The sequence below is a fragment of the Pygocentrus nattereri genome, chromosome 21, assembly GCF_015220715.1.
Source record: "Pygocentrus nattereri isolate fPygNat1 chromosome 21, fPygNat1.pri, whole genome shotgun sequence".
Lineage (NCBI taxonomy): Eukaryota > Metazoa > Chordata > Actinopteri > Characiformes > Serrasalmidae > Pygocentrus > Pygocentrus nattereri.
In genome coordinates this window covers 22,181,684-22,208,648 of record NC_051231.1, presented here as the reverse complement: position 1 = coordinate 22,208,648, position 26,965 = coordinate 22,181,684, and the positions used below count along the sequence as shown (strand labels likewise).

Sequence of the window (26,965 nt, the reverse complement as noted above, 5' to 3'; positions counted from 1 at the left end):
GAGTGTCCAGTCCAGTCTTGGACATATGTGCTATGCAGGCCTCTCCAGTGCTGCCGGAATCTGTAGGCAGACATATGTGTCTTTCTATACCACATGCTCAGGCAGGATGCATGTAGAACAGTGTTGATGGTTGGCCAGGCAGTATTTGCCCTAGACTGGCCCAAATTATTTAATTAAACTGTGCCTGTACATGAGAACAGCACATCACACTCTCCATGAAACAGTGTCTTAATCTGAGGCCATGACACAGACATACAGCAGGACAATGTACAACACCTGCAGACACACTGGTATACGATGAAACAGGAAAGGTATGTTCATTCTCTCTCCCTCTCTCTCTCTCTCTCTCTCTCTCTCTGTGTCACACACACACACACGCACACACTCCTTTTGTTTCATCAACATGAATTTTACGCAGTTCATGTTTTACTCTTTTCCCAATATGTTAAAATCAGCATATAAACCGTAATTGTGCACTAAAATGTGCATTTGTTGTTTTTCATCTTTGTAGGTGAAGTGACAAGTCAACACTAGTGTTTCTGTTGTGTTTAAATGCTAATGTTTTATTATGTAGTTATGTTATCACTGACGTCCAAAATGCCTCCTTCTTCCAGTCTAACTTCTGTTCCTGTGATGAAGCGTTTGCAAACCCCACCACCACCCCATCTCCTCCCTGTTCCTCAGTCCTGCATCAGCCCTACTACAACTATGAGGGGGTTCAGCCTTCTTGGTACCTGCCTGGAACTCCAGCCCAAGTTCTCAAAGTTCACCCCCTCCCTCAATCAGTCTTCCCTTATAGTACCACCACGTTGAAGGCATCTTCTGACCTCACAAAGTGGCAATTGTACCTGATCATTACTTTCATCATGAAATCATTATACTTTCATATAGCTGCAGTTGCACTGTCTGTTTTATTTCGGCATGTCGCCTTTGCAGAGAGGTGTGGGCTTGTTTCACAACATGGAGTTCTCACCCTTCCCCTTTCACCCTTCACTGCTCACTAGCAGCTCAACACTGAGTTGAGTTCATTCTGCTAGGGGAACAGCCAGTAGCGGGCCTGCAGAAAGAGGCAAGAAGCAAGACAAGCACCTACAAAGCATCCACACGTAATATCATAAAGCATCATAAAGTAATATCCAACATCTTAGTACATCCAGCATCTGTCAGCTATGAAACTGACATTTGTTAGACACTTTTTTCTCTTTTAGGCCTAAAATGATAAACCTCAAAAGGTCAGAGACTAGCCACACAGCGGCATAGATGCTGTCCCCAATATAACAAAGAATAGAGGATCTAAATGTTAATAACTAAAATGTGATTGAGTAAACAGTAGATTACTTTTCTTGTGGTAGTACAATTGTTATCAAATGAAAATACCAGTGACCACTAGTGCTAGGCCTTCAGTTTGAGCTTAAATGTTGAAATCCTGTAACTCTGGGTTTGGAAATCAGGCACGTGCAGATAAAAATGAACCCGGAGGATTTATTTGAAAGAAGATGATCAGGGTAAACACCAGACCAGGTCAATAGCCAGAAGAGCCAGATACAATACATAGGGGTAGGCGAAAACGGAATCCAAAAACAAGGGAAAGTAATAACCATAGAAGAATCATACAAACAACAAAGCCAAAAACAGGAACGAGAATCAGAAACCAGAGGAAACAAAGCGAGGTCGAAACATGGAACAGCAATCAGGAAAAACAAACAGCTTGGTATGCACTGACGGAACAATGGCAATACTTCACAAGGACATGGTTCAAACAGACTGGTATATATACAGGGCAAAACAGGTGGAAATGATTAGTATTCAGGTGACTGTGATCTGCTGGGTGGTTCGTGATTGGCTGGAAGAGTCTCGTGACCGACAGAAGGATTCTGGGAAGTGGAGTCCTTGAAGTGTCCGACTGAAAACCAGGAAGTGTGGTCAAAAACAAAGGAAAAATGCTAATTTCTGCTAGCACCCCTAGGGGATGGTGGTAGTGCGTTAGCACTAAACTTACACAATTTATATTAACCATTTGTAGGCCATAGAGATTAAACACGTACATTTGGAGCTTGTAGAAGATGTTTTATTTGATTCAACTTACGGACATGTATTTTTTGTTACACAGACATCATCTGGCCTTCTTTAAAGGCCTTCATGACTCCCGAATGGAAAATACTTAGGACAGAATAATTCATTAGAATTTTACTTGGGCACATGCAACTGAGATTATGTGCATATACTACAAGTGGAACACTCTACATCAGTGTAAACACCCTGTTCCTTTACTCTACAGCCGTGTTTGAAGGAGCAGTGGCAGACGTATAGGCCCACAGTGAATATATAGTGTTGAAAATGTGCAAACCACATTTTCTCCAGGCTTGAGAAAAAAATACAACCACAGAGGAATTCAAGATTAAAGCAGACAAAATGAATATAAATTGGAATGTGTAATGTCAGCCTTACCACCTAGGCCAGAACAAAAGAATCCAACAGCAGATAAAACTGATTTATGAATCACAAAACACCAACCATTCTTCTTCATGTCAATTATACATATGATCCTTATCTGCTGCATTTAAACATGATAAGGTTTGAAGGATGACATGGTTGTAGATCAAAAACATTTGAACTTCAGGTGAAATGAAAAATAAATCATAGCTAACATATGACACTGATATAACCAGTATCTTTTGGGGCCCATTTAAAAAAAAAACAAAAAAAACATAGTGGGCCTCTTTATGCACTATTGTTTATTACATTACAAATGGGGCTGTTGGCTCCAAGGCCTTCTAATAACTTTACTGCACAGCTGATTTTCATAGATCAGGGCCTACTAGGTCTTTAGAGAAGGCTTAAAGAAAAAATACTTAATCATGCCTTTTATCAATGCAAGTATTGCAGTACTGCCTCTATGTGATTCCTGGGGTTTGGATGGAAACAAAAGGATGACATTCTTGTATTGCCTTTTGGAAAAATAACAAATTAGGAATTATTTTTTCCATGGTATGTAGATAGATATAGCTAAGCACTACTATTGGTTTGGGCTTCAGGCACTGAAGAGAAGACCTGAGGCATTAGTGTAATTATCAGTATTTTCCAATCAACCAATCACATTTTGATTATCAACAGGTGGTACCAATTCTGTGAAAATAAACATCACTCATAGCCTTCTGGAAGTCGTAGACATGTCACTGACTGTGAACAAGAGCATGTTTAATCTAGAACTGCCAAAATAAATGTTTATGCAAATCACTGTTTGCTTAGCACTAACATATATGGCGTTTACTAAAGGCCTTGCTTTAATAGTCATGATTCGCCGCTGCTTTATTCAAGCACCTTACATCGTTACTGGTGCAATTTTATAGTCATGATGGACAATTATGATATCAATTAGTTCTGTGCAAAAGTCAGAGACCACCCTTTCTCTTATCTAATTTTCAGTCAATTATTAAGTATTAAGTAGATTTTAATTTTTCACTATCAGAACATAAAGCAGGAAAGACGTATTTAACAGAAATCTATACAAAAACCTCCAGCACCAGGTAAAATATCACATCTTAGTATTTCATTAGTCCACTGATAATATATGTGCACTCCACTGCCAATTTCACTCTTCCATCCTTCCAATCTTAAGACTAACAAGTTCCAGCCAATTCCTCCCAAGAAAAGCTGTCCCAAAAGAATGTGCATTTAAATGGCTAAAGGAAATATTTCTGAAGAGATTATATACAAAATAGACCCTGATAGACCCCCAAAATTGTCCATAAACAGTATTTAAATACTACTTTCATTTTTGAGAGAGAGGAGAAAATCAAGCTCATCTGTTACTTCCGATCTGAAAACATCCACAGGTGTTTCTCATTCTTCCACATTGATCCTTTACACTCAGCACTATGCGCCTGAAAGGATGTGTAGCCCTTAAGAAGCAGTTACTGAGAAAGTAAATAGACATAAAAGAAGAACATTTGCACCAGAACACAGACACTGGACCTCTAAGATGTACAATACTGTATTATGGACTTATAAATCCCAGGTTGTGAAAAGCAGAAGGTGCAACCAGCTTCTAAGACTGAAGTTTGGAGGTATGAAAAAATCTCAGTGCTGGATGTTCCTTGAAAAAATGAAAGCAAGTCTCACAAAAAAGGAAGCTAAATAAAGGACTCACTAAATACTGAAAATATTATTATATTTAGTTATTGTTTCTACTTTTTTCTGATGCTGAAAAATAAATAACTCATGCTTAAAGGTTGTTTTGACAGGAAAATAAATCAAATAAATGTTAATATAATAAACGCTCTCACAGCACTGTACAGTGCTGTTACTATGGGTCTCCATCATACATATAAAATTGCATCAGTGGTGATATAAGGGCATCCAGTTAAGATACCCTGGTTACCCTCACACTACAGGCCCCCTCACACTACAAACCACAGTGTGATTAATCTGGCTGCAAAACCAGCAGATACACCACTGGAACATGAAATCTTTGTAATTGCATTTCCATGAACATTACATGTTTTCTAATTAACATCTTTTATTTTTAGCAACACTGTAAGCAGAGCTTTTAAAAACTTATTTAGAAAAAGGAATGACAGGATGTAGCTTCAAGTCCTTCAAGCATGTTTTTCCAGAGGAAATGACATCACATGGTGCAGAACATTGAGATAAGTCCTCAATGAGAGGTCTTAATGACAATTAAAAATATATAGATACTGCATCAAACATATAGAAAATGCAACAAAGACGTTTGACACAGACAAAAAATATACCCACAATTATAAAGGACTCATATCATCGAAAACAATTTTTCTTCTATATTTAAACAAAACAGTGTGGTGGGATATGCAAGCCCTATTAGTTACACAATGTACCCATTCACTCATCAGTACATACGGTCACATATGGAAAAAGAAAAAAAAAAGCTGCCAAAATGGCCCATTTTGACTTTGTTGTTTTTGTGATGTCACAAAAAACACAGTTACATGTATGTGCCTGTCCAGCCTGCAGCAGTTAAGCTCCACCCAAATATTATAAGACATGTTTCAGCTGGGACTGCGTTTTGAATGAGGCACAATGCAGGGCAGTGAATCAGAACAGAGCACAGTAGCAAAAACAGCCTGTTTAATTCTTATTTAAAAACAGGCATGCAAAAATGAATGCTTTTGGCCTAGTACACAAAAAATAAACAAAAACAGTACAAGTGGGCCTCATGGAAAAAAACGAGAGAGGATTTTTAAACAGCTTACCCACACTAATGTATAACAATAATAATAACAATAGGTCAATTTAATAGTAGATTTAATCATAGACATTGTTCACCTGCCTCACACTGAGCTTTTCTCATATTCACACTAACAGATCATGCAAAATTTCTAAGCTTCTAGTCATTGATGTTTGTGGATTTAATTCTCATTTTCACTGTGATTCACTCCTAACAGTAGCGACTGGCTTTCACTGGTAACAGTGACTAATTTTCATAGATCTGTTTCTCACTGTTGCTATGATAGGCCTCCAACAGTAGCCCTCGGTCATCGTTGTTCAGTCTAAATACTTCTATCCAATGACAGACAGGTTTCTTTGCTATTTTTCAATATTTAATAAGTATAAAATCGTATACTTTATCCATATGTGTCTTGTTGCGTTATTGTTTCACTACCCGGTGTCGACCAGACCCTTTCTACTGGCCGTTGTTAAAAGCTCTATATAAATACACCTTTTTATAATAATCATAATAATAACAACTTTTTTATCATATAAGTGCACTGTCACACTGAAAACAGCCATGATAATATATAATAAAGTTAAAAACTTTATTCAACGGTGATAATCCTATTTGTTTAAAAGTAAAAAAAAAAAAGTATTATTATTATTATTATTATTGCTGTATTGTGTGGTTTGCGTGTTTACACAGCAGTCAGTCAGTCCTTTTTCTGGGACAGTGTAATGATAGATTACAGAGAGGCAGTGAAGGCTGAGCTGTGGCTTGCTTGCCTGAAGGGAGCACACAGTAATCAGGCTTGAATGTAATTTCCTGTTGAGAAGTCCTGAGCTGGCTGAGGAGCTGCTGGTAGAAAGTCTTCAAGCTGAGCCTCCACAACACTGCGAGAAGTTCACGGGCAGAAGAGAGAGAGCTCAGACTGAGAGAGCTCACCTGAACCCGAGAGCCGAGAGCCCAACAGGACACGAGCTGTGGACTCTTCGTGTGTTTTGCTTCTTTTCTGGGGACTTTTGTTTGGAAGTGTTTGCTGTCAGGTCTGTGGGAGCGCAGTGAGGTGCTGAACTGAAGACAAAAGAGCGAGCGCTAGCGCGTGTAGTACAGTCAGGAAGGGGCAGCACGTGTAATAAGCTGTCATAACCTGTCATAAGAGAACTTCTGAGACTTTTGGGGCTGGTTTGAAGGGAGTACATGAAGGAGGATCAGGGGACAGTGTGAAGTTGCTCCTCAGTCAGGGCAGGCGGGATATGTGTTAGTGGAGCAGCGGTGAAGCAGCGTGCAGTGTTGAAGGTAAGATCTACACAATCTGGCTTTAGTCCGTTTATCTCGTGTTTTTAGCGCTTTATCAGGCATGGCTCTCAGCACGCTGGCTGACTAGTGTTCACCAGCAGCGTGTTTGGACTCGTTAGTGAGCAGTAAACAGCACGAGATGGTGTGGGCTGCAAAACACTTTTGTGTGAGGTGTGGAGGTAGTGTTACTCTCGCTTAGTCTGCAGACTTGACACTTCACTTGGAGACGTTTTTCTAAGCCATTTTGAACTCTTTTCAACCGTCCTCTGCTGGCTTGCTTGTATATTTAGTCTGCTGACTTACTTGCTTATTACTTACATACTTTTTTGCTTAGTGACTCACTTGCTTGACTGCTTAGTTGCTTACTTACGTATTTATATACTTGTTTAGTTGCTCACTTGCTAGCTTAGTCACTTGGTCACTCACTTGCTTACTTTCTTACATACTTGCTTATGAACTTGCTTGTTTAGTTGTTTACTTACTTGCTTAGTCACTTATTCAGTTACACACACACACACACACACACACACACACACACACACACGTATATACTTACTGCTTAACTACTTACTTGTTTACTTACTTACTTACTCACTGGACTGCTTGCTTGCCAGTTGCCTGCTTAGTAACTTGTTTAGCCACTTACTGACCTGCTTTCTTACTTAATTCTTTGCTTGGGAGGTTAACCGGCCCTTAGACCTGAAGGTTGCTGGTTCGATCCCCAGAGCTGACAGTACATAACCCCCGCTGCTCCCCGGGCGCTGCGGATAGGGCTGCCCAACGCAACGGGCAAGTGTGCTCACTGCCCCCTAGCGCGCGTGTGTGTTCACTAGTGTGTGTATGTGGTATTTCACTTCACCGATGGGTTAAATGTGGAGGTAAAATTTCCCCGTTGTGGGACTAATAAGGGTCACTTAACTAGTTGCTTACTCGCTAGCTTAGTCACTTATTTACTTGCTTGTTTAGTTGTTTACTTACTTGCTTACTCAATTGCTTACTTACTAACTTGCTTAGTCACTTACCTACTTTCTTATTTAATTCCTTGCTTACTTATTTGCTTACTTGCTAGCTTGCTTACTCACTCATGCTATTGCTTAGTTGCTTATTTGCTTGCATACCTAGTTGCTCTTACATTCTGACGCACTTTCTTATTTAATTGCATACTTGCTTACATACTTACTTGACTGCTTACTAATTATTTGCTTACTTACTTATTTACCATGTGACACATCAAATATGTGCGAGCATCCAATTAATATAGTTATGCTAAATGTATTTTTCTGCATGTAGGCAGAGGCATATCTAGAACCTTTAGAATGGGGTGGATCTTACTGAGGTGGTACCCCCCTGCAAAGAAAAGAAAAATAATTAACCAGCATTACTGTAGCATTTTTTTTCTCTGTACATAACTAAAACTGTCCATCAGTAATAAAGTGTCAATCAATAGAACTGGTGCTGAAATTGAACTTAAACATAAAACTGGGCTGATTTATTTGAGTCATTCATGAGTAAATTCAGTGCACAACATTCATTTTAAGAGAATCATTTCATGTAAACAGCTCATCGATGTTATTCATTTAGGCTGCCCTTGCTACAGTCTAGTGATTTGAAAGCTGGCCAGACAACACTTTGGTAGCCTACAACACATGCATGTATTCAGTTATAAAAAAAGTCATTAGTTAATATGAGAAACGTTTCCAGCAGACTAACATTTGATACTAAATTCATCTTACGATTGCATAGCCAACTTCTTAATGTACAGCAGCACTGCTGAGGCTACACAGCGCACATTCACTCATCTGTTTGCTAAGCAAATTAGCTTATCACAGCAAGATACGCAAAACATTAAATGCAGCATTATCAGAGTCATTGAACTGATGACAGATTTTCAGTACAAAGTGGAATTGATGATGGCTGACTGATGATGGTTTACTGTCTCACTTTATAATGGGGTGGCCAAAATGGTGGCATGCTTCATGCTGGCACACCTCTGCTAAGTATGGGCAATATGGCAAAGATATAATATTATGATACTGTGATATTTTGCCATTTCATGATATTTTGTTCTTCTGATGTTTGATAAGTTGCAACAGCAGCAGTACCTCCCTAACTCTAAGCATGCCTAATTGTGCTCTCTTATATATGAAACATGCAGTTGGTCACTGGCCTTGTAAAGTAATTCGCCATAATTTATCATGATATTGATCAATATTGTCATATTGCCTATCCATAGTTTAGGCCTATTCATTTATTTTGAACAGCAGAATTCTTACTTTACTTTTCAAAGTTTTGAAGCATTTCACCCACCAAAGACCTGTGTGTCCAACAAGTAAAATGAATGGTATTATGAGAGAAAAAGAAATCACAACATTAATAACATTTATACTAAACTTGAATTCAGATTTGCATAGATGTTAAGTACTGCCACTTTTTTTCTGTGTTAGCATTTGCTTTTCCTGCCAGCTGTTTGTTACTGACATGGCACATGTCCTATCACATCATGCTAAAACAAGTGGTGGTAGTAAGATTATGCATTCTCAAGGTAGCTGCTGAACCATGTTCTCTGCTGTGTGTGTGTGTGTGTGTGTGTGAAGGGTAGTTTCTGGTCACCTGGCTTGCAGCTCCAAAGCAGATGTGGGAGGAGGAGCACAGCCCCAGTGCCTGCTCGCCTGAACCTCCAGATGGGGCCCATCCAGCCCCAGAGACATCATCCGTGGAGCCCCCCACTGCTCCTAGCTCAGGTACACAAGTTATCTCTTGCACTGTTGGTTATACTTAGTTATAATGTAGGTCAGTGTATCATTCTCTAAACAAAAAATGCACTTGAAGGGCCATGTTTGATCTATTTGTTTCCAGATTGTGTGATGAATCAGAAATGATTCTGCTTACAAAGACTACAGGAAGTGCCAGTAGTTTGCTTTAATTAGTGATTCTGCACATGACTGCACTAGTAGCATTAACTGATGTAAAGGCAATTCTGGCATTTTTATCAAAAGCATCTGCTCACATTACAGTGTTTTAAAATGATTTTAGTGTGCCTGATCACAGTTAACTGAGTAATGATAACAACCCCCAGTGACTATTTGCTGTAGTTTTAATAACCTGTTACTTTATTGATTTTATTTTCATGCAAATCACAGGAAGATACTAGTATTCCTAAACAAGAACATAGCTAAACTTTTAAACATTAGGTGGTGTGATATCCCACATTAATACCACATGTTATAACTAACATAAATGAGAGTGTTGTAAAAACATAGCTGTTGAGCTGCACTGGTTGAACGTGCTCAGTGCTTTAGGCAACTATCACGCCTGTACAATAAGCTGCTTGCATCTTTTGGTGTTGTTTTTAGCACATCTTCAGGTTTCAGACGTCAGACAAAACTGCTTCAGGTGTTACGAAAAACAAGTAAAATTACATCTCAGCTCTCGTACATCAGGCGAAACATGATGTTTCAAACAGTCTGAGGAGTCATCTTGTCACATTCACAATTCAGTTCTTTAGTATTAGAATAATTAGAGTTACAGAATTAACCTTGACAATATAGTACCAGAGAAAGTGCAGTGAGAAAAATCAACATGATAGATGGTGCTCCTAAGTGAGCCCAAAATGAATGGCTTCTTCTAGAGCTTTTGTGCAAAATCAAGTTTTAGTACTCAGTAACTTCACAGACAACTTCATCATGCGGATAAGCTGAGTTATTCTTAGTTTTTAGAGGTGTAAACTAACATTTTGCCAGGTTGCTGGAAGTTTAAGGAGTTTGAGGCCCTGAAACATGCACAAAATATTTGTTTTTGAGCAAATCTTTGGAATTCCCCTTCATGCAAAACAATTGTAATCATGACAATGTGCAGGGTGGGGTGAGGTGTAGCACTTCCACAATCCAGGCTGAATCACGAGTCCGTTTTATTCAGCGTGCAGTATGTGTAATGCTGATCATGAGATATTTCAAGCTTTCATCAACAGAGCATGTCTGTTAGAGAATGCATACATAGTTCTTACATTTTAATAAAACATTGTCGTTAACCCTCTGGGTCTAAGGGCTTTTCTCTTGATATATCTTGTCCATTGGTCAGTTTCACACAAAGTGTAGATGAACACACAAATCTTCCCCTTACACATGGTGAGATGCAGATGACGTGTTTCTCCACCTCTCGTCATAGCGTAATAACTCACGGATGTGAGTCATGTGTGATCTGGATCAGGTTCAGATTCAGGAAATGTTTGAATCGTATTTTTCCACTGTATTATTGCAAAGATGTAGAAACATATGCAGTAATATCAAATTTTATGCATAGGTGAGTTTGTGGACCCCAGAGGGTTATTGCAAATTTAGTTCAATTTGGCTGTTTTTAGTATAGAGCATTTAGAATATGTGGAGATGCTTTAGTCTTTGAAAAGTTATTCATGCTCACATTTTAATCACAAAAAATATTTCTTTAAATAAACGTCCATTGAAGGGTTCTTTAGGAAATCTCTAAAGAACATTTATGCTGCTAATGGTGTCAAAAAGCTTTTGGTGAGAAAAAATGAAGTTTCTTTCTACTACTGCTAGTGTTGATGGGCCAATTCCATTGACATCTGGTTGTGTTTTTCCTCTGTACTGTCGCCTATGTGAGCGTCACTTTATGATTTCGTGCGAGGACAATTTAACATGTAAGCTCAGGCATTTGCAAGAGCACTTTAACTTAATCACATTTCTGATTTGAGCAAAATCCCTGAGTCTCTATATTTGGCTGAAATCTAGCAGTTCTAAATAACCCTTACTGCTTTGATCCAACCTGCTTACAGATGCATGCAGCTGGTCGGGTGGCCTGCTTCTCATCTGCTGTTTTGCTGTGGTCAGGCCTGTGTTTACAGTACCGCACTGGGCTCTGAAGCGCTTAAGAACATGTTCACATACACATGAGAGCTGGTCTCAGATCAGGGATGTGGAATTTAGTCCAGCAACTGATGAGGAGACACACAGGCTTCGTACTGCATGTGATTTCAATCACGCTAAGCCCATCATGGCCTTAGTTGCCTGTCAAATGTTGTTTCTTGTTCCCTCCAGAAGGGAAATGAATGGATTAGAATCATAATTGGGAGCAGATACATATTTTACTCTTGACAGAGAAATAAGATTGGGCACTATGGCTAGAAATTAATGTAATGATATTTGACATTATACACATGATGGCCAAAAATATGGGGACACATACCCTCTAAATTATTGCATTTCTTTTAGCCACATCCATTGCCAACAGGTGTATAAAATCCAGCATATAGTCATGGAGTTAAGATCACTATGTGCAATGCCAAGCACCGACTGGAGTGGTATAAAGCATACCACCGTACTCTGGAGCAGAAGAAACATGTTCACTGGAGTGATGAATCCTGCTTCACTGTTAGGCACCGTGTTGGACAAATCTGGGTTTGGCAGATGCCAGGAGAATGCCTCCTACAGGAGGAATTCATAGTGCCAACAGTAAAGTTTGGTGGGTGAGGCATAAAGTTCAGGGCTTTTTTTGGGCTCAGCTCCTTAGTTCCAGTGAAGGGTAATGCTTCCAACATTGTGGTAAAAATATAAAAAAAATATTCAAGAGGGAACATCAAACAACTGGTAAAAATAAGCTAATTAAATAATTTAATGTCATAACAGACCATATCCAGTCAGCTCCTTGTTACTGTGCTGTAGGACTGTTCATCTGGGTTTGTTGTGTGCTTTGCTTGTATAGCCTGGCATTGGACGTCGAGTATTGGTCTACCTCCGTTGCGGGCGGTGCTTAAGTAACAGAAAGGTCTTTGTCACAGGTATTTCGGAGGAGTAAGTGGGAGCTTTAAAGGGTCTCTGAATTCCATTGAAGAGAATAGGCCACTTGGGACTGACCTCTTGATCTTTCAACTTGTCTTCCTGGCAGTGGGTCAAAGTGCCTGATTTGTCACACTGCATTACACAGCACTGGGGTGCATGAGTATGTGGTTCCATTTAAATGTGTTTCGTCTGCTTGCCTCCAGATGGATTTCCGGATGTGTGCGTGTCCAGTTTTGCATGTGTGTAGGAATGCCATAGTGATTAATAAGTGATTATAACAGCATTCAATAAAGTATGCTCTCAGCTTTTGTAAAAAAGATACATTTTGGCTATTTTTAAATGTGAAGGTATTAATAAATCTGTCATTTTTATTGTATATACTGTGTTTACTTAATTGTTTCTCTGTTTCTCCTTAGCTATTCAGCTTATTTTTACTATTATTTTTGTAAAGAATTATCTCCTAAAGAATTGTATTCATATCGAATCAGCATGAAATTTGACTATGACTAGACTGACTATGATGTAAAGAATCGATTCATTAAAAAATTTGTGACGCACATAACCTAAAGAGTTGTATTTGACCTGAATCAAGATGAAAGCTGAAATTGAGTACTGATATGCCAAATCATTTTTTAAAGAACGTGATTGTTTGTGGTAAAAATTTAAGATATAGTGATGCTTTGAGCTATTTTTTTAAAGGATCTTAACCCATTTGAATTGTGTTAACATCTGAGATTTTACAATGCAGTGAATAGGTCCAAAAAAATCATGATCAAATTGAATTGTGGTAAAATCTGATATTACATGGTGCTTGAATGGTGTCCTAAAGAATCATGATTAAAACAAATCACGGTAAAATTTCATGATTCATTAAATACTATCGTAAAGAATCGTAAGTGAATTGAATCAAGAGATTACTTAATTAATTGAATAGTTTCCCAAAGAAGCATAATATAATATTAAAATCAAATGATGGTAAAATTAGAAATTTCATGATGCTTTCAATCATATTCTAAATTGCTAAAGAATCGTGTGCATCTTGAATCATCATGAGATCAAAGATTTGTGTGTGTATATGAAGTATGTGGAGCCAGTGACTTTAAGCACACCACCTCAGTACACTGCCACAGTGTTTGCCACAAGAATCAGCTTAGCAGGCGGAGCCTTAATATTCACTGCTACAGGGCAAGTCCTGACCCAGTCCTGCGTTTGCTCTAACATCACTGAGCCACGGGCAAGCGTGTTAGTTCATGCACAGCTGCCGCAACCAGCGTGCAACAGCAACTCAGCCGCAGTCAAAATTAGTCCACCATGCCATGTTTTGGTCCGCCCTGTGCCCACTAATTACGCTTAGCTATGCATTGTTCTTCAACTGGGGCTTTGTTTATACTTGTATCTTTGCATTCATACCCAGATAGCAGCCACCTTTCTGTGCCTTTAAGCTCTGACTTTCCGTGTCATTCTTCTGCACTGCATGAGGACCTCAGCATTTGTGGTAGAAAATTTTATTCCTCTAAAATTGCACCCCAGTTGCTTGGGCTAACTTGGCCTACTCCTTAAGGCAAACACAGGAACTGGACTCATGAATGTACAAAAAGCCTGCTTTCATCACTCCTGACCTCAGAGCATCTCAGGAGGAGTGCTGGTTTTAGGTCGGTTTTTATTGTCTGGCTTTTACTGACTCAGATTCAGTGTTTCACAAAGTAGGATTTTTCAGTAAGCTGGGCAGATTGAGCCAAACATTGAGGATTGTTTAATTGCCATGTCACTTAAGGTCAAAGTGTGGTGACCTAACTAACACCAACATTATGATACTGACAGTAATCTATAGATTGTTTAGAAAAAGAACTGATAAACCAGCTAAACCTAAATGGAGGAGAACACTTTAGAGAAGTTTGAATTGAGGAGAGCATTTTAGAACATGCTGAATGGAGGAGAACACTGTTGATCAATGTGAATGGAAGGAGAACACTAGATAAGGGTGAATAGAGGAGAACATTCTAGAGCAGGATGAATGGAGGAGAACATTCCAGAACTGTATCAAAAGAGGAGGACACTGTAGATCAGTGTGAATTAAATAGAACATTCCAGAACAGTGTGAATGGAGGAGGACACTGTAGATCAGTATGAATGAAAGAGAACATTCAGGAACAGGGTGAATGAAAGAGAGCATTCTAGAACAAGGTGAATGGAGGACAGCTTGTTAGAACAGTGTGAATGAGGAGAGCATTGCAGAGCAGTGTGAACGAAGGAGAACATTCAGGAAAAGGGTGAATGAAGAACACTGTAGCTCAGTGTGAATGAAGGAGAATATTCTAGGTCACTGTGGATGGGGGAGAGCATTCTAGAACCAGATGAATGGAGGAGAACATTCCAGAACTGTATCAATGGAAGAGGACATTGTAGATCAGTATGAATGGGGGAGACGGTTCTAAAACAGTGCCAATGGAGGTGAACATTGCAGAGCAGTGTGAACAAAGGACCACATTTAGGAACCTGGTGAAAGGAGAACACTGTTGATCAGTGTGAAAGAGAATATTCTAGAAAAGGGTGAATGGAGGAAAACATTCTAGAATGGCATCAATGCAGGTGAACATCGTAGTTCAGTGTGAGTGGAGGAGAGCATTCTAGAACGTTGAATGGAAGAGGAGAATGGAGGAGAACATTGTAGGACAGTGTAAATGGAGAAGAATATTCTAGAAGAGTGTAGAGAGTGAAGAGAACATTCTAGGACAATGTGAATGTAGGAGATATTGTAGAGCAACAGTAGTGTAGTGTAACTGCACAAACTGCGCAGAAACAATAACTGATTGCCTTTATTTTAAGTTGTTTGATTGTTCCTTCTTAAATAGTTTATTTTTGCAGATGATAAACTAATTAATCATAATACTTTTCATATCATTTTTTAAATGTGGCATTGGTGGTACATTTTGTTTGTTTAAACATCTCAAGAATTGTGATGTTATATTTGCCGTTTTGCTCACTCTAATAGACCTCTGATGTTATGCATTCTGTATTGGGTGTCAGACCCATATTATGAATTCCAGAATTTCTAAGCTGTGTTGCACTGTGAGAAAATCACCACAATACTGTGGCAACCAAAAATGTCCTAAATCTAACATATTGTGTCCTATGTGCATTTTCACATGAGCAATATCACTGGATCTGGAGAAAAAATGTACATATAGCAAAACTGTATGTATTAGTTTTGGAGCATTTTTGTATACCACTGGGTGGGACAGACTAAAAACAGTGTTAAAAAGTGTTAAAAAGAAAAACTGCTCCAATCCGGAGTTCCTAATATGGGCATGATCTTAATATGGGCATCACCCTCAACGATGAGTTGAGGGTCACTCCCTCAACTCATCATTAGCTCTTCATCTGTTGGACAAGTCTGACTTTGTCTTTGAATGATCTAGTTAGTCAAGACACTGTGCTTTGTAAAACACCTCCCAGACCTCTTAAATCCAGCATTCCTATTTTGAGGTGCATTATGAGTGCAGGCCCGAGGTGCACATGGGCATTAAGAAGTGCCTGATTGTGGATGTGGCATCTGTCCCAGCCTCAACACTGACTCCATTGATTCTGGTGCGTGCTGGTGCCACAGCAGTCTGTGCTGCTGTCTACTGGACTCCCTCATACTCAGATATCAATAGTGAATGTGCACGCTTACAGGGCTATGATAGCACATGCCAATTCTGTTTTCACAAAGCACACCATGCATCAACTGCAAAGCAACATACCACACTTTTCACATTGCCAAGCCACCACAGTAGAATGCATTTAGAAACAGAATCCTTTTCAGCTATGCAGAAGTAGCCTTAAAGCAGTAGTTATTTAAAAAAAATCAATTTTGACAAATTTCCAAACTCCAAATGTAGCCGATCAGCCAAGAAATATTTGGCACCCAGAGTTTGCTTCTTTAGCTTCTTCTATTGCTTCTTTTTTGCTTTCTTCTTTTCTTAGTTTTGCACTGGAGCTAACAAGCTAATGTAGCTAATAAAGTAATGGAAGGTCATAGTTAGCTTCAAACTGTGTTTAGGTGTTAAAGTCCCATGGAACCCAGCAGTTTTACACTTCTTATTTTTTATGTTGGAATTGAATGGATCAATAACGTTTTTCTTTGCAGACGGCAGACACATTTTTCAGCTTGCCTGTGCTGAAAACATGGCAGGCATTAACAGTTAATAGATAGAGAAGAGAATGTATGGCATGCGCTAACCTTCCTAGTGATTACCCAAGGCAAGAAAGGGTGATGTCCCAGTTATGTAAGTTTCCCATACTTGACTGTGTCTGAATGTTATAAAAATGTTCTTTGGCGATGCACAGTGAAGTGATCCAATGATCAGATGCATGGCAGAGTAAAGCCATTCAGACATTCAAAAGACTGGTGCTATATTCATCTGGTAGCAGAGTCTCTCACTACTTGATTCTTAGTCATCTATCAAGATGATCAAGTTGTCCCTGTCATATCAAAACCACCTGTATTTTTTTTCATTATTTGAATTCGCCAGCTTTCCGTTATGTTATCTGAACATTTAATGACCAGTGGAGCTGTAAAAATGGTCCAAAACAAGGAAATGGACCAATGGAATTCGCTTTAAAAATGATGTTACATCAGCCATATTACATAGTCAATACTGCTGTTTACATGAAGATTATTTTAGCATCTACTGTACTACTAGGTGGTAAATTTTAAACACTCTGTCTCTTTCTTTTTTCAGTGTTACTCTCTCAGCTTGCATTCATTCGCCCTCTCTTTCTTTCGCTCTTTTTACACACTTGCTCGCTTGTTATTAGTCAGCCTGCGAGCAGTTTTCTTGGCACCAATACATCATGAGACTAAAACTGTTTTACCGCAGGGTCACTATTTATCTTTTTCCCAGTATTCCTCTACTTAAGAAGCATCCAACAGTCACACAGGACCCTCTGTGGCAGCAAATCCACTCCATATGATTTTCTTGGCCTTGGATTAAAGTTGAGCTGAGCTTTATGCACTCAGTGATAAAGTTGTGGTGAGAACATTGCATATGCATAAAAGGAAGTCTTGTAACTGCTGAAGCCTGATGGATCTTCTGGTTTGTCTTCAGAATGAAATGATCGTCCTCACGGACTCCACATGCATTATGTTTTAAGCCAATAAAAGCCCTTAACCTGAATATTTGGCAAAGTGACTGCTGTAACTGATGGACCACTTCAAAGTTGCCCACAAAAACCATTGAACACTTGCTTAAAAAGGCTTGACGCTCTTGACACCTACAGTAATTATGTGTGCTCAGTTCCCCTTTGTCACTGTGTGTGTATTTTGGCTATTTCTAGTGTGTCTCATGTAGGTGTCTTTTACTGTCTCCTTTGTGTGGGAAAGGATAACAGCAGTTCATCATCTGAGAACCTGTAGGGTCTTTCTTTGATACTGTGATGATGGGTTTCAGTCATTGTCCTCAGGGGGTATCCTGCCATCTTTGAGTCCAAGTACATTTAGGAGTGGCAAGAAAGTTAAGGGTGACAAGAAAGCCCAAAATCTTTTCTCAGTCTTTGCTCTCAGTGGAAGGTGGAGATCTGTTCATGAGCCAAGTTAGAGGTTTAATTCAGCCTGAAATTGTGATCTGAATCTGAACCCAAAAATGTTCTGCTGACCTTACCCACAACACCAAGTTTTGAATCCAAACCTAACTGTAGGCAGAAAAAAAGTCTGTCTAAATTTCATCCAAACATGGCTGTAGGCCAGCAAAAATCTGCCCAAACCTGAATGAGAACTGACTGAATGACATATCCTATTCAAACTCAACTGTAGGCCAATAAGCCTGTTGTAATTGTAGGCCAACAGAATTCTGTCCAAACCTAGCTATAATCTGACAAAATTCAGTCCAAATCTGGCTGTAATCTGACAAAATTCTGTTCAAATATGTCTGTAGGCCAGCAAATTCTGTCCAAACCCTGCTGCAATCTGAAAAGAATATTTTCAAATCTGGCTGTAATCTTACAAAATTCTGTTCAAACCCATCTTTAATCTGAAAAAATTCTGTTCAAACCTGAGAAAATAACTTGAACACATTGCTGCCCAAAACTGAATATAGACTGATAAAATTCTGTTCAAACTCAACTGTAACATAACAAAATTCAAACCCAGTTATAGACTAACAAATTATCTCTGAATAGTTTGTCGTCCGACAAAGTTCTGCCCAAACCCAAAAGCAGCTGGATAAAATTCTCTCTGACCCTGACTATAGTCTGATAAAATCTGTCTAAACCCAACTGTAGCCTGACAAAATGCTGTCTGATCCCTGAGCTCCATGTGTAACAGTAGCTGGCCACTTTTCAACTTCCTGTTGTTTCTCCCTTGCCAGCAAAGGTGCAAGACTTCATATGCATGTGTGTTTCTCTCTAAGTAGGAAAGCAGAAGCCATAGCGTGTTGTGTGCATTTACAAACACAGATATATCGGCCTCCCTCAGGCTTCACTTCACAAAGCCTCTCGAGTCCGCCTCTCCTCACAAACTTTCAAACGCAAGATGTAGCTCAATTAAATCCCTCTAAAGCCTGTTAAATACTGCACATTTTCTCTTGTAATGAGCTTACACTGTTTTTCCCCTCCCTGCTCTCTATTCTTTTGACTAAATAATCTGCGTATTTGGACAAATTCCAACACACGGCTTTGAAGCCTCTCATCGAGTATCTGCTTTCACTCCTGGCTGGTTTACAAGCTCCGATTAGAAAGCCCATTGTTTTAGAGCTGGGCTTAGTGAAGACGTTGCGCGGTTATCGGCGCATCTCTCTGCCAGATCAGTCGCAGAAGCAGAGTTAATTATTTTCTTTTTTGCCCCTTAATTACACCCCAAGGGGTCATCGCTGCGAAATCTCGTCAAACTTGGCAACAGGCTTGCAAAAAAATGTGAACTGGAGGGTGCGGAAGACTAACGGGGCCCTGAAATGAGCCACACTGCCTTGCTTTCAATCTGTTTGGGATGTCCAGCAAGGCTGCCTTACATCATGGGTCTGTTGGTCGGGTCTTGAGACTGAAGATTCTTGGGCATTTGGCTGGCACAAACAGGGTTCTTTAGTAAAGGGAATGGTTCTGTATAGAACCATGAATTCTTTATAAAACAGTTTATGCTTAAATGGTTCTTTGCATGGTATATAAAACCTTTTTGAATAAGGTTCTGTACAGCGCCAAAAAGGGTTGCGAGTTTGACATTGTAACAACAGAAGAACCCTTTTTGCTGTCCGAGATGTTTTGTAGCATGTACGCCTAGGCCTGCCCAATCATGAAATTTCAGCGGATGATTAATTGCCATGTAAATAATTGTGATTAGCAGTTTAATTGTCTTTGTTTATTGCCTGCAGCTATTAAAGTGCAAACCTAAACTGGCCAAATTGGCTTCATAGCTATCTTGCGTTCTAGCTGTTAGTATTGAAATGATCCCAGCTGATGACAGACACAGCTCGACCTCAAATAAACATATACTACTTACTGCTGCCTTTTTAGTGGTACTAGTCAGAATTTGGAAGTTCTCTTTTTTATAAGGTTGTCAAAAATCTATTTATTTTCAGATTTGTGAATTGTGAATGCTAATTACTTGTTTATTGTCTTTGACCAAATCATTCTACTCACATGCTCATGTAATAATTGGGACTGGAAAGTCTATGCAATGCCTTGCATCAGTGTCATAAGCTGAAAACGTCAAATAATCTTTCAATAATAATCAAAATCAAAGCTTTGAAGAATGATCTTTCACAATTGTAATTGAAATAAAATCACAAAATGCCACAATGTAGCATTTTAAGAAAACATTTTTGTTTATAGAGACTGTAGCTGGCTTCCTCTTTCTGTTGGGTTTGTGTTTTGTACATTCCCACTATGCCTCCTTTAGTGGAAGTAGCGGATATCAGAGTCCCTCATTAAATTGAAACAGACAGTTGGAAGGAATTAGTTTGGTAAACCAAATCAAACTTCCCATCCTTTGGCTTGCTAAGCATCAGCAGCTGTTCTCTAGCCCACTGCAGGATAGAGAAGGATTATATTAGAGCAGCTTTTAACATTAAGTTTTTATATTCCCACGCTTTCACAACAACAACAGAAAACGACCATTTCTTACATAATGTGGTCCCCAAATCTAATTGAATAGAAATGCTTGATAATAAACAGTTCATTTCATAAGTTGATTTTGTACTTTAATTCATTTAAACATGAATTAACCCATTGAGATGAATGAAAAGTGCCCATTTCTGGCATTTTATCTGCTCTATTCTGTTAATGCCCTAAGATGGACTGGCGATCTGTCCAGGGTGTATCCTGCCTTCCGCCCGATGACCGCTGGGATAGGCTCCAGCACCCACCTGCGAGGGAGGAGCAGCTTGTGTGTGTTCTGTTAATATTGCAATTTCTGAATGATGTTGTTGCATTTATTTGACATGTAATGATCTAACAAAGCTGAAATTTCTAAAATGTATTATTTATTATTTAGTTTGTGTCACAAACAAGTGGTTTGAGATATAACACACATTATTGTTGCTGTGATTAAACAAATAAATAATTAGTGTTCACCAGATTGAATTTTGAAGTTTGAAAAAAAATAAGGAACACTTGTGCGTAATTTATGTGGAGCTAGAAATCATGGTTCTACACTCTAAAATAGACAGAATGATTATACTTTTGACAACGGCAATGCACTAACCCTCCTCTGGCAGCAGATTTAAGAGAGCAGGTTTGTCTTATTTTGGGTCTGGCTCATGTGGGTAATTCAATTTCAATTCATTTCAACAGGTAAACACATAGAGCTAAATTAGTGGTGTCAAAGACAATGTGTTAATTTGACAAATAATTAAGGCCAGTAACTTAACCCTTTTAATAAAATACAGCTTTTAAAAAGCCAGTTTCATTATTGACTCTCTTAATAAAACCATTTTTTTCTATGTTATTATCTGGTTAAACCCAAGGTATTAATTAAGATAATAATATGCTGAATATATACAAAATTATAGGGTACTTTCTATTGGGAGTTGTCTAAATTGCAGCTTGTTAAAATAATACTTACATTTTTAAAAAGAGTAAACTACTGAATATTTTACTGAATATTCTACTGAGTTTAATTTTTAAATAAAAAATCTTTATTCAAAAAATACTGTCTCATTTTCATGTCTCTGCCGAAACACAAAGAGTTTGAGTTCATAGGCGGAGCCTTATTTTAACCACAGCTCTGCATTTTAGAGCAGGAGGTGAGACTGCATCCCTGTCCCTCATGGCCACATAGTGGGCACTTAGATCTCATTGTTTTGAAGTAAATGTGCCCTCAAATTTGAAAATCAGTGCAGTACACTAAGAATTGCCACTACAGAAACATATTTTCTGCAATTATACAAACACTTTTGTTTTTAATTAAAGCTATGATCATTTATAACTGTTATAACTGTTCAAATCTGTGTTTGCTAGTCATGTACTGATCAAAATGAACTAAAATTTTCACTACTGAAACATTTGCTAAAGTTTTAAAAGTGTTCTGATTGTTTGGTATAGGGCTGTACAGTATTGACCTAAGATGCAATGTTGGATACAGCTGTTGAGTGTCATGATGACAAAATGAGAAGCGATAAATTATTATTAAAATTGTGTGCCCCTGATTGGATGTGATGCAAGTGCAGACCTTTTTTATTTTTAATAATATTAACATAGTTAAGGTATAGGTTCACTCCAAGTACAAGGATTGTAGTTTAAAGTCCAAGTCCAAAATAGACTTTGACCTCTGCCTTTGAACAAGTTCAGTAAAATTATGCATATCTATATATGTTATATCTTAGCCCCAGAGGATGCCTTTGATAGACTACACTAAACAATCAATCACAGAAAAGCTGGAAGCGTTTACTGTATATACATAGTGTGTTCAGTCTATGGAAATCACATTTTTACATTCAGATTCACATGATGAAAGAATGTTGCTGAATTATTGAAAGTAAAAATGCATTCTAATAAACTTATAGACATATCAAAATGCATTGCTTTTTATAAAATGACATTTAGGGTCAAATAAAACAAACACAAGAAATCACTTTAATACTAAGACAGTATGTGAACTCATATTTAGTGCTGCATGGGAATAACAGTCACTGATTACCAGTAGTAGCGATGGTTGTACGTCTTTGTTACTCTTTTTCTAATAATAGGAACATTGCATGTTTGTAAAATGCTAGATGCTAATTGCTGGTGAAGAGCATGTGGAGCATCCGATTTCTGAATGGAAGAATAGAGAGATGGTATGAAGAAAGAGTGAGAGAGAGGCAGAGTCTGGGGACTTCAGTGACACATTTCCTCCGCAGCCACCACTCAGTGCTATTTTCACTGTATCTATTCATTTGCGGCATTCCATCCAGCTCCAATGTGCGCACACTTACAAACAAACACACAGGCAGACTTTCAGAGTGTTTTACACGCACACTTTAATCTTCTCCAGCCCGAGGCATACTGATTCTTCTAAATCTAAAGCCTTTTAGGATGAGTCACAAATACTGACACATGCACATGGATCCCAGGTCACAGATCATACGCTTTACCTTTCATCATTTACAGCAGTCTTGAAGAATCAAAATGTAGTAGCAGTTACGGCTCTTCATTCATCACTAACTACAGTGGGGTCAGAATGACTGAGACAAGTAAAAATGCATCTATTTTGCTTTCTTTTCTAATTTAGTGTTTCATTAAAAATCATATCATCAATATAATTTTAGTGAAAAGTATATCTTTGAAATTTTAACATGAATTTTAGCCTCTGTTGAGTAGATCCAGTTCATTCAATAGTTGTCTGAACTTTGTGGTGGGCAATATGATGATGCTTTATTGTTATTGTGATAAACAAAAAGCTTTTCCAAGCATCGTGAATGTTGTCAGTACTTGAAGAACTGCATGTCTCATTACAAAAAGGGCATTCACTATGTGAAACAGCGAATTAAAATCATTGTCTTCTTGTTTTTAAATGTGACCCTAATAATGCTTTGTGTTTGTCAAAATATCATGATACATATTGTGTAATGTGAATAGTGAGAATATATTGAAATATCTTTTGATATTTTTGCTGTATCGCCCACCCCTATCTGAACATGTACATGTACAGTGGAAGAGACCTTCAGTGGATGAGAATCATACGTTTTTGTACAAAGGCCTTAACACATCCACTGTCACTAATATGCTTTGTATGCACTTGGTTAGAGCCTAGAAATAGCGTTGAATTTTGAGCTCAGTTTCGTCCCCAATTTTAGTCTCTGCAGCTAATGCACTGTCATCGGACAGCTCAACGCGCGAGGAGAGCACTAGTGTTGTGTCAGCTAGCATCACACAAGATGAAGTGAAGCCAGCGTCCCAGCACAGATAGAGAGAAGTTAATTATGCGGTCTTGGTCCAAAACCGCATACTACCACACTAAATATAGTATGTCAAAATTAGTAAACCACCAATAGAAGTCCATTCATTAGTGTAGTAAGTGTAGCATATTAATACGGTTTTAGGTGCAGGTTTGGACTCTCAGCAATGGACGTCTGTGGCATCACTGGACAATTAAAACATTTTTTCACACATTGCACCCCCTTAGTTTTCTCCCGCACCCAATATGTAGCCGATCAGACAAGAGACTCTTTAGATATGAACTGGAGCTACAAGGCTAATGTAGCTAACAGTGGAAACTTACAGCCAACAAGTTAGCATTGTGCAAATTGTGCCTCAAACTTTTTTGGGCCTCAGTTTTAAAGTAATCTTAAATATACTTACTTAATTTGTTTCCTTCATTAATTAGTAGCTATATTAGCTTTTAAGCTCCAGTGGAAAGCATATCTTGGTTGTTTTACAGCATTTGTGAGGTAAAAGGGAAAATTAGGTAAATGTAATTTTTGGATAAGCTACTTTAAACTTTGTTAAAGGTCAGAAAACTGAGAAAATATCTAACACAGCATAAACATATTGCCAAGTGGAATTGTGGAATTTGAAGGGACTTATAATTCTCATTCACTCACTATCTAAGCCACTTATCTACCTGGGTTGCAAGGGGTCTTAGAGTGTTAAAAAAATTGATGCCCAATAATATAAGCCAATATAATTTTATCAAATTAATAGATAATTTAAATAGTGCTTTACTGACAAATGTTTGGGCCTCATTTATTATTGTCATATTTTAAATTGTCAAATACTGTCTGTTAGTTCTAAAATCAAATGAATGCAACATGATGGGCACAGCTTCCCAGAATTCTTTGTGTCTTTGGTTTCTGTTAGTTACCTCTCACTTGTCTCATTTTTAATGAGACAATTTGAACACAAAACACTATCAAGGTTAAAATAACAAAACATCTAAAATCCAGCTTAACCTTTAGCTTAAGGATGTTATTCTCAAGCTAAAGGTTAAGCTGGATTTTAGATGTTTTGTTATTTTAACCATGGTAGTGTTTTGTGTTCAAGTTTACCAGTTCTTCCTGTACTGTTTAAACAGAAGTGTGCAGAACACTATGATCACTTTAGAAGTCTTTATAAAATCTAAACTGTGAGCAAAAGACCACAATCTTTAAGGGACAAGAAATGTCAGGGGTCTTGCTAGTATCAATAATTGCATGGCACCTTGAGAAAGTATTGTCAACCTAGCTGTTGGCCAGTTGGTCCCTAGATGTTAGACATGAGAATGTGGTAATGAAGTAGGAATGGGCATTTCAGTTCAATCTTCTGAATTGTGTTAATAATATCTTACAAATTCAAATTTGATTAATACCTTTACACCCCCAAAAAGACCCAAGAAGTAAATTCCCCTTATAGTAAAAGTAGTATAAAAGTATAGGACAGACTACTGGACACAATCAGAGAAAGTGATATGGCTTGATCTTTAAATCTATATGAGTAGATGGTAAAACATCAGCTTTTTGCGTTTAATAGCTCTTTGTGCTAGCTGTGAATTGCACTAACTTCTCCTCACCACCAGAGGCCCTCTGAGGGCGCAGAGCTTCTCCTCTGGTGTGGCTTTTAGTCGGCTACAGTAGTCTTTTTAAAAAACAGGCAAGAACCTCTGATAAAAACGTAAGATCCAGGTTCTACACTGCCCACTGGTGGAGCATAGGGATCAGGTATCTCATAGTTCTTCAATGTGAGAACGTAGATCACAGAAGAGCTAATTTGTGTATCAAAAATCCTAATTTACTATTCACTTTTTAAAACTTTCAACTTTCAAATATTTAAACATTCTAAACATTCTGACCTTATATATAAGGAGATGAGTATGAGTATAAAGCAGGGTCACAACTTGTAGAAACATAAGAAATAAACCCAAGCTGCTTTCTTCATTCATTGCAGCACATTGCACCACATTGCTTGCTATGAATCACTCAGCCTTTAGCCTTTTTACCCCTATTCCTCATGCTCTGTGCTCTCTATGCCCCGTGTCCAGCACAGGCCCAGCTGCCTGCATGACTACTGAGAGCCCCTGCCAGCCCTGATTAAGATGATCAGCTAACAGCTGCATGTAATACTGCGTTATCATGCCTTTCACTTCATCTTTGTTATTTTTCTTTATGCTTTGCCTCATTTTTTCCTCGTATTTTCCTTTGCATGAGCATATGTATCACCCTCAGTGGGTTTTAAAGAGTGATGGTTTTAATCAGTCAAGGTAATTAACTTCCAGCACAAGTGATGTTGGTCTTCAATGTCTGCCTCTTGCATTTGGCAGAGATTGAACAGATTGTGTGTTATTTTTTATTTATATATTAATTTGTTTTTTGCCTTTTCTCTTTGCAGCATTTTATGCATAAGCATAGAAAACTGCGCTCGGTTCGAGCCTGCAGATGTGACTTTTATGGGTGTAGCAAAAAGTTTTTTTTAAAAGGGAGTGATCGATTGCGTCCCGTTAAAAGAGTGAAATGTCAGGTAATGTGCTGTGCTGTTGTGAGGAAGGTCTTGCACAGTTGAAGGGAAAGTTTTGTGCGTGTGAGAAAGTCTGAGAAAGTTTTTTGATTTAAGCGCCTTGCTCTTGCCAGGCTCAGTGTTTCAGCTGTTCCGCTGGGACGGAGGGAGTGTAAAACATCCCTAAGTCTCTTGTCAGTTTCTTCTCTTTTTTTCCTTCTTCTGTGGAGACAACACATCTAAACCAATGTTCTCTTTTCTCTTTCGCTCCATCGACTGACTTCTGAGCAGGTATTAGTGAGGGGTTGTTAGGAGACAGAGCAACTCTGCCACAAAAAAGGGTATGGAGGGGGCTAGAGGGGGCTGGAAGAATTTCAAAGTGTCCCTGCAAAGCCACAAGGCTCCACTGCCTCTAATACCAGCCTCATACCTGCCTCCCCTAAGCTCTTAAAAAAAAACCCGCCTGCACTCTCAAACGCCTCCAGAGAGTAAATAAAGGAACGCTCACCATGGGCTGAAGACAAAAGACAGAAAGAGCAAGTGAGACAGAGAGAAAAAGATACAGTCAAGTATATAATTATTTGGATGTTCACAAAGATATTGTTGAAATTAAATAGTGAATATGAATCTCAAAGTACAGATTTACAGCTTTAATTTAAAGTTAATTACATTAAATTAGGTGAACAGTGAAGAAAGTACAAGCATTTTCATACAGAGCATTTTTCTGCACCTTTTTAACAGCTCAAATGTAATTTGACAAACACTATCATTAATTCAATTTAGTTTTTTAATTCTTGGTTGCAAATCCTTGGCGGTCAATGAC

The 26,965-nt window shown here is 38.4% G+C and overlaps 1 protein-coding gene across 1 annotated transcript in view; it reads left to right on the top strand.

Moving 5' to 3' along the window:
• The first annotated feature begins 6,042 nt into the window (after positions 1–6,042).
• mdfi (MyoD family inhibitor) overlaps positions 6,043–26,965 on the top strand; it is a 68,142-nt gene continuing 47,219 nt past the window's right edge. Inside the window, exons 1-2 of the mRNA XM_017694731.2 lie at positions 6,043–6,490; positions 9,085–9,231. Coding sequence (XP_017550220.1) covers positions 9,123–9,231 — 109 coding nt within the window. The 5' untranslated portion in view covers positions 6,043–6,490; positions 9,085–9,122. The remainder of the gene's footprint in view (positions 6,491–9,084; positions 9,232–26,965) is intronic.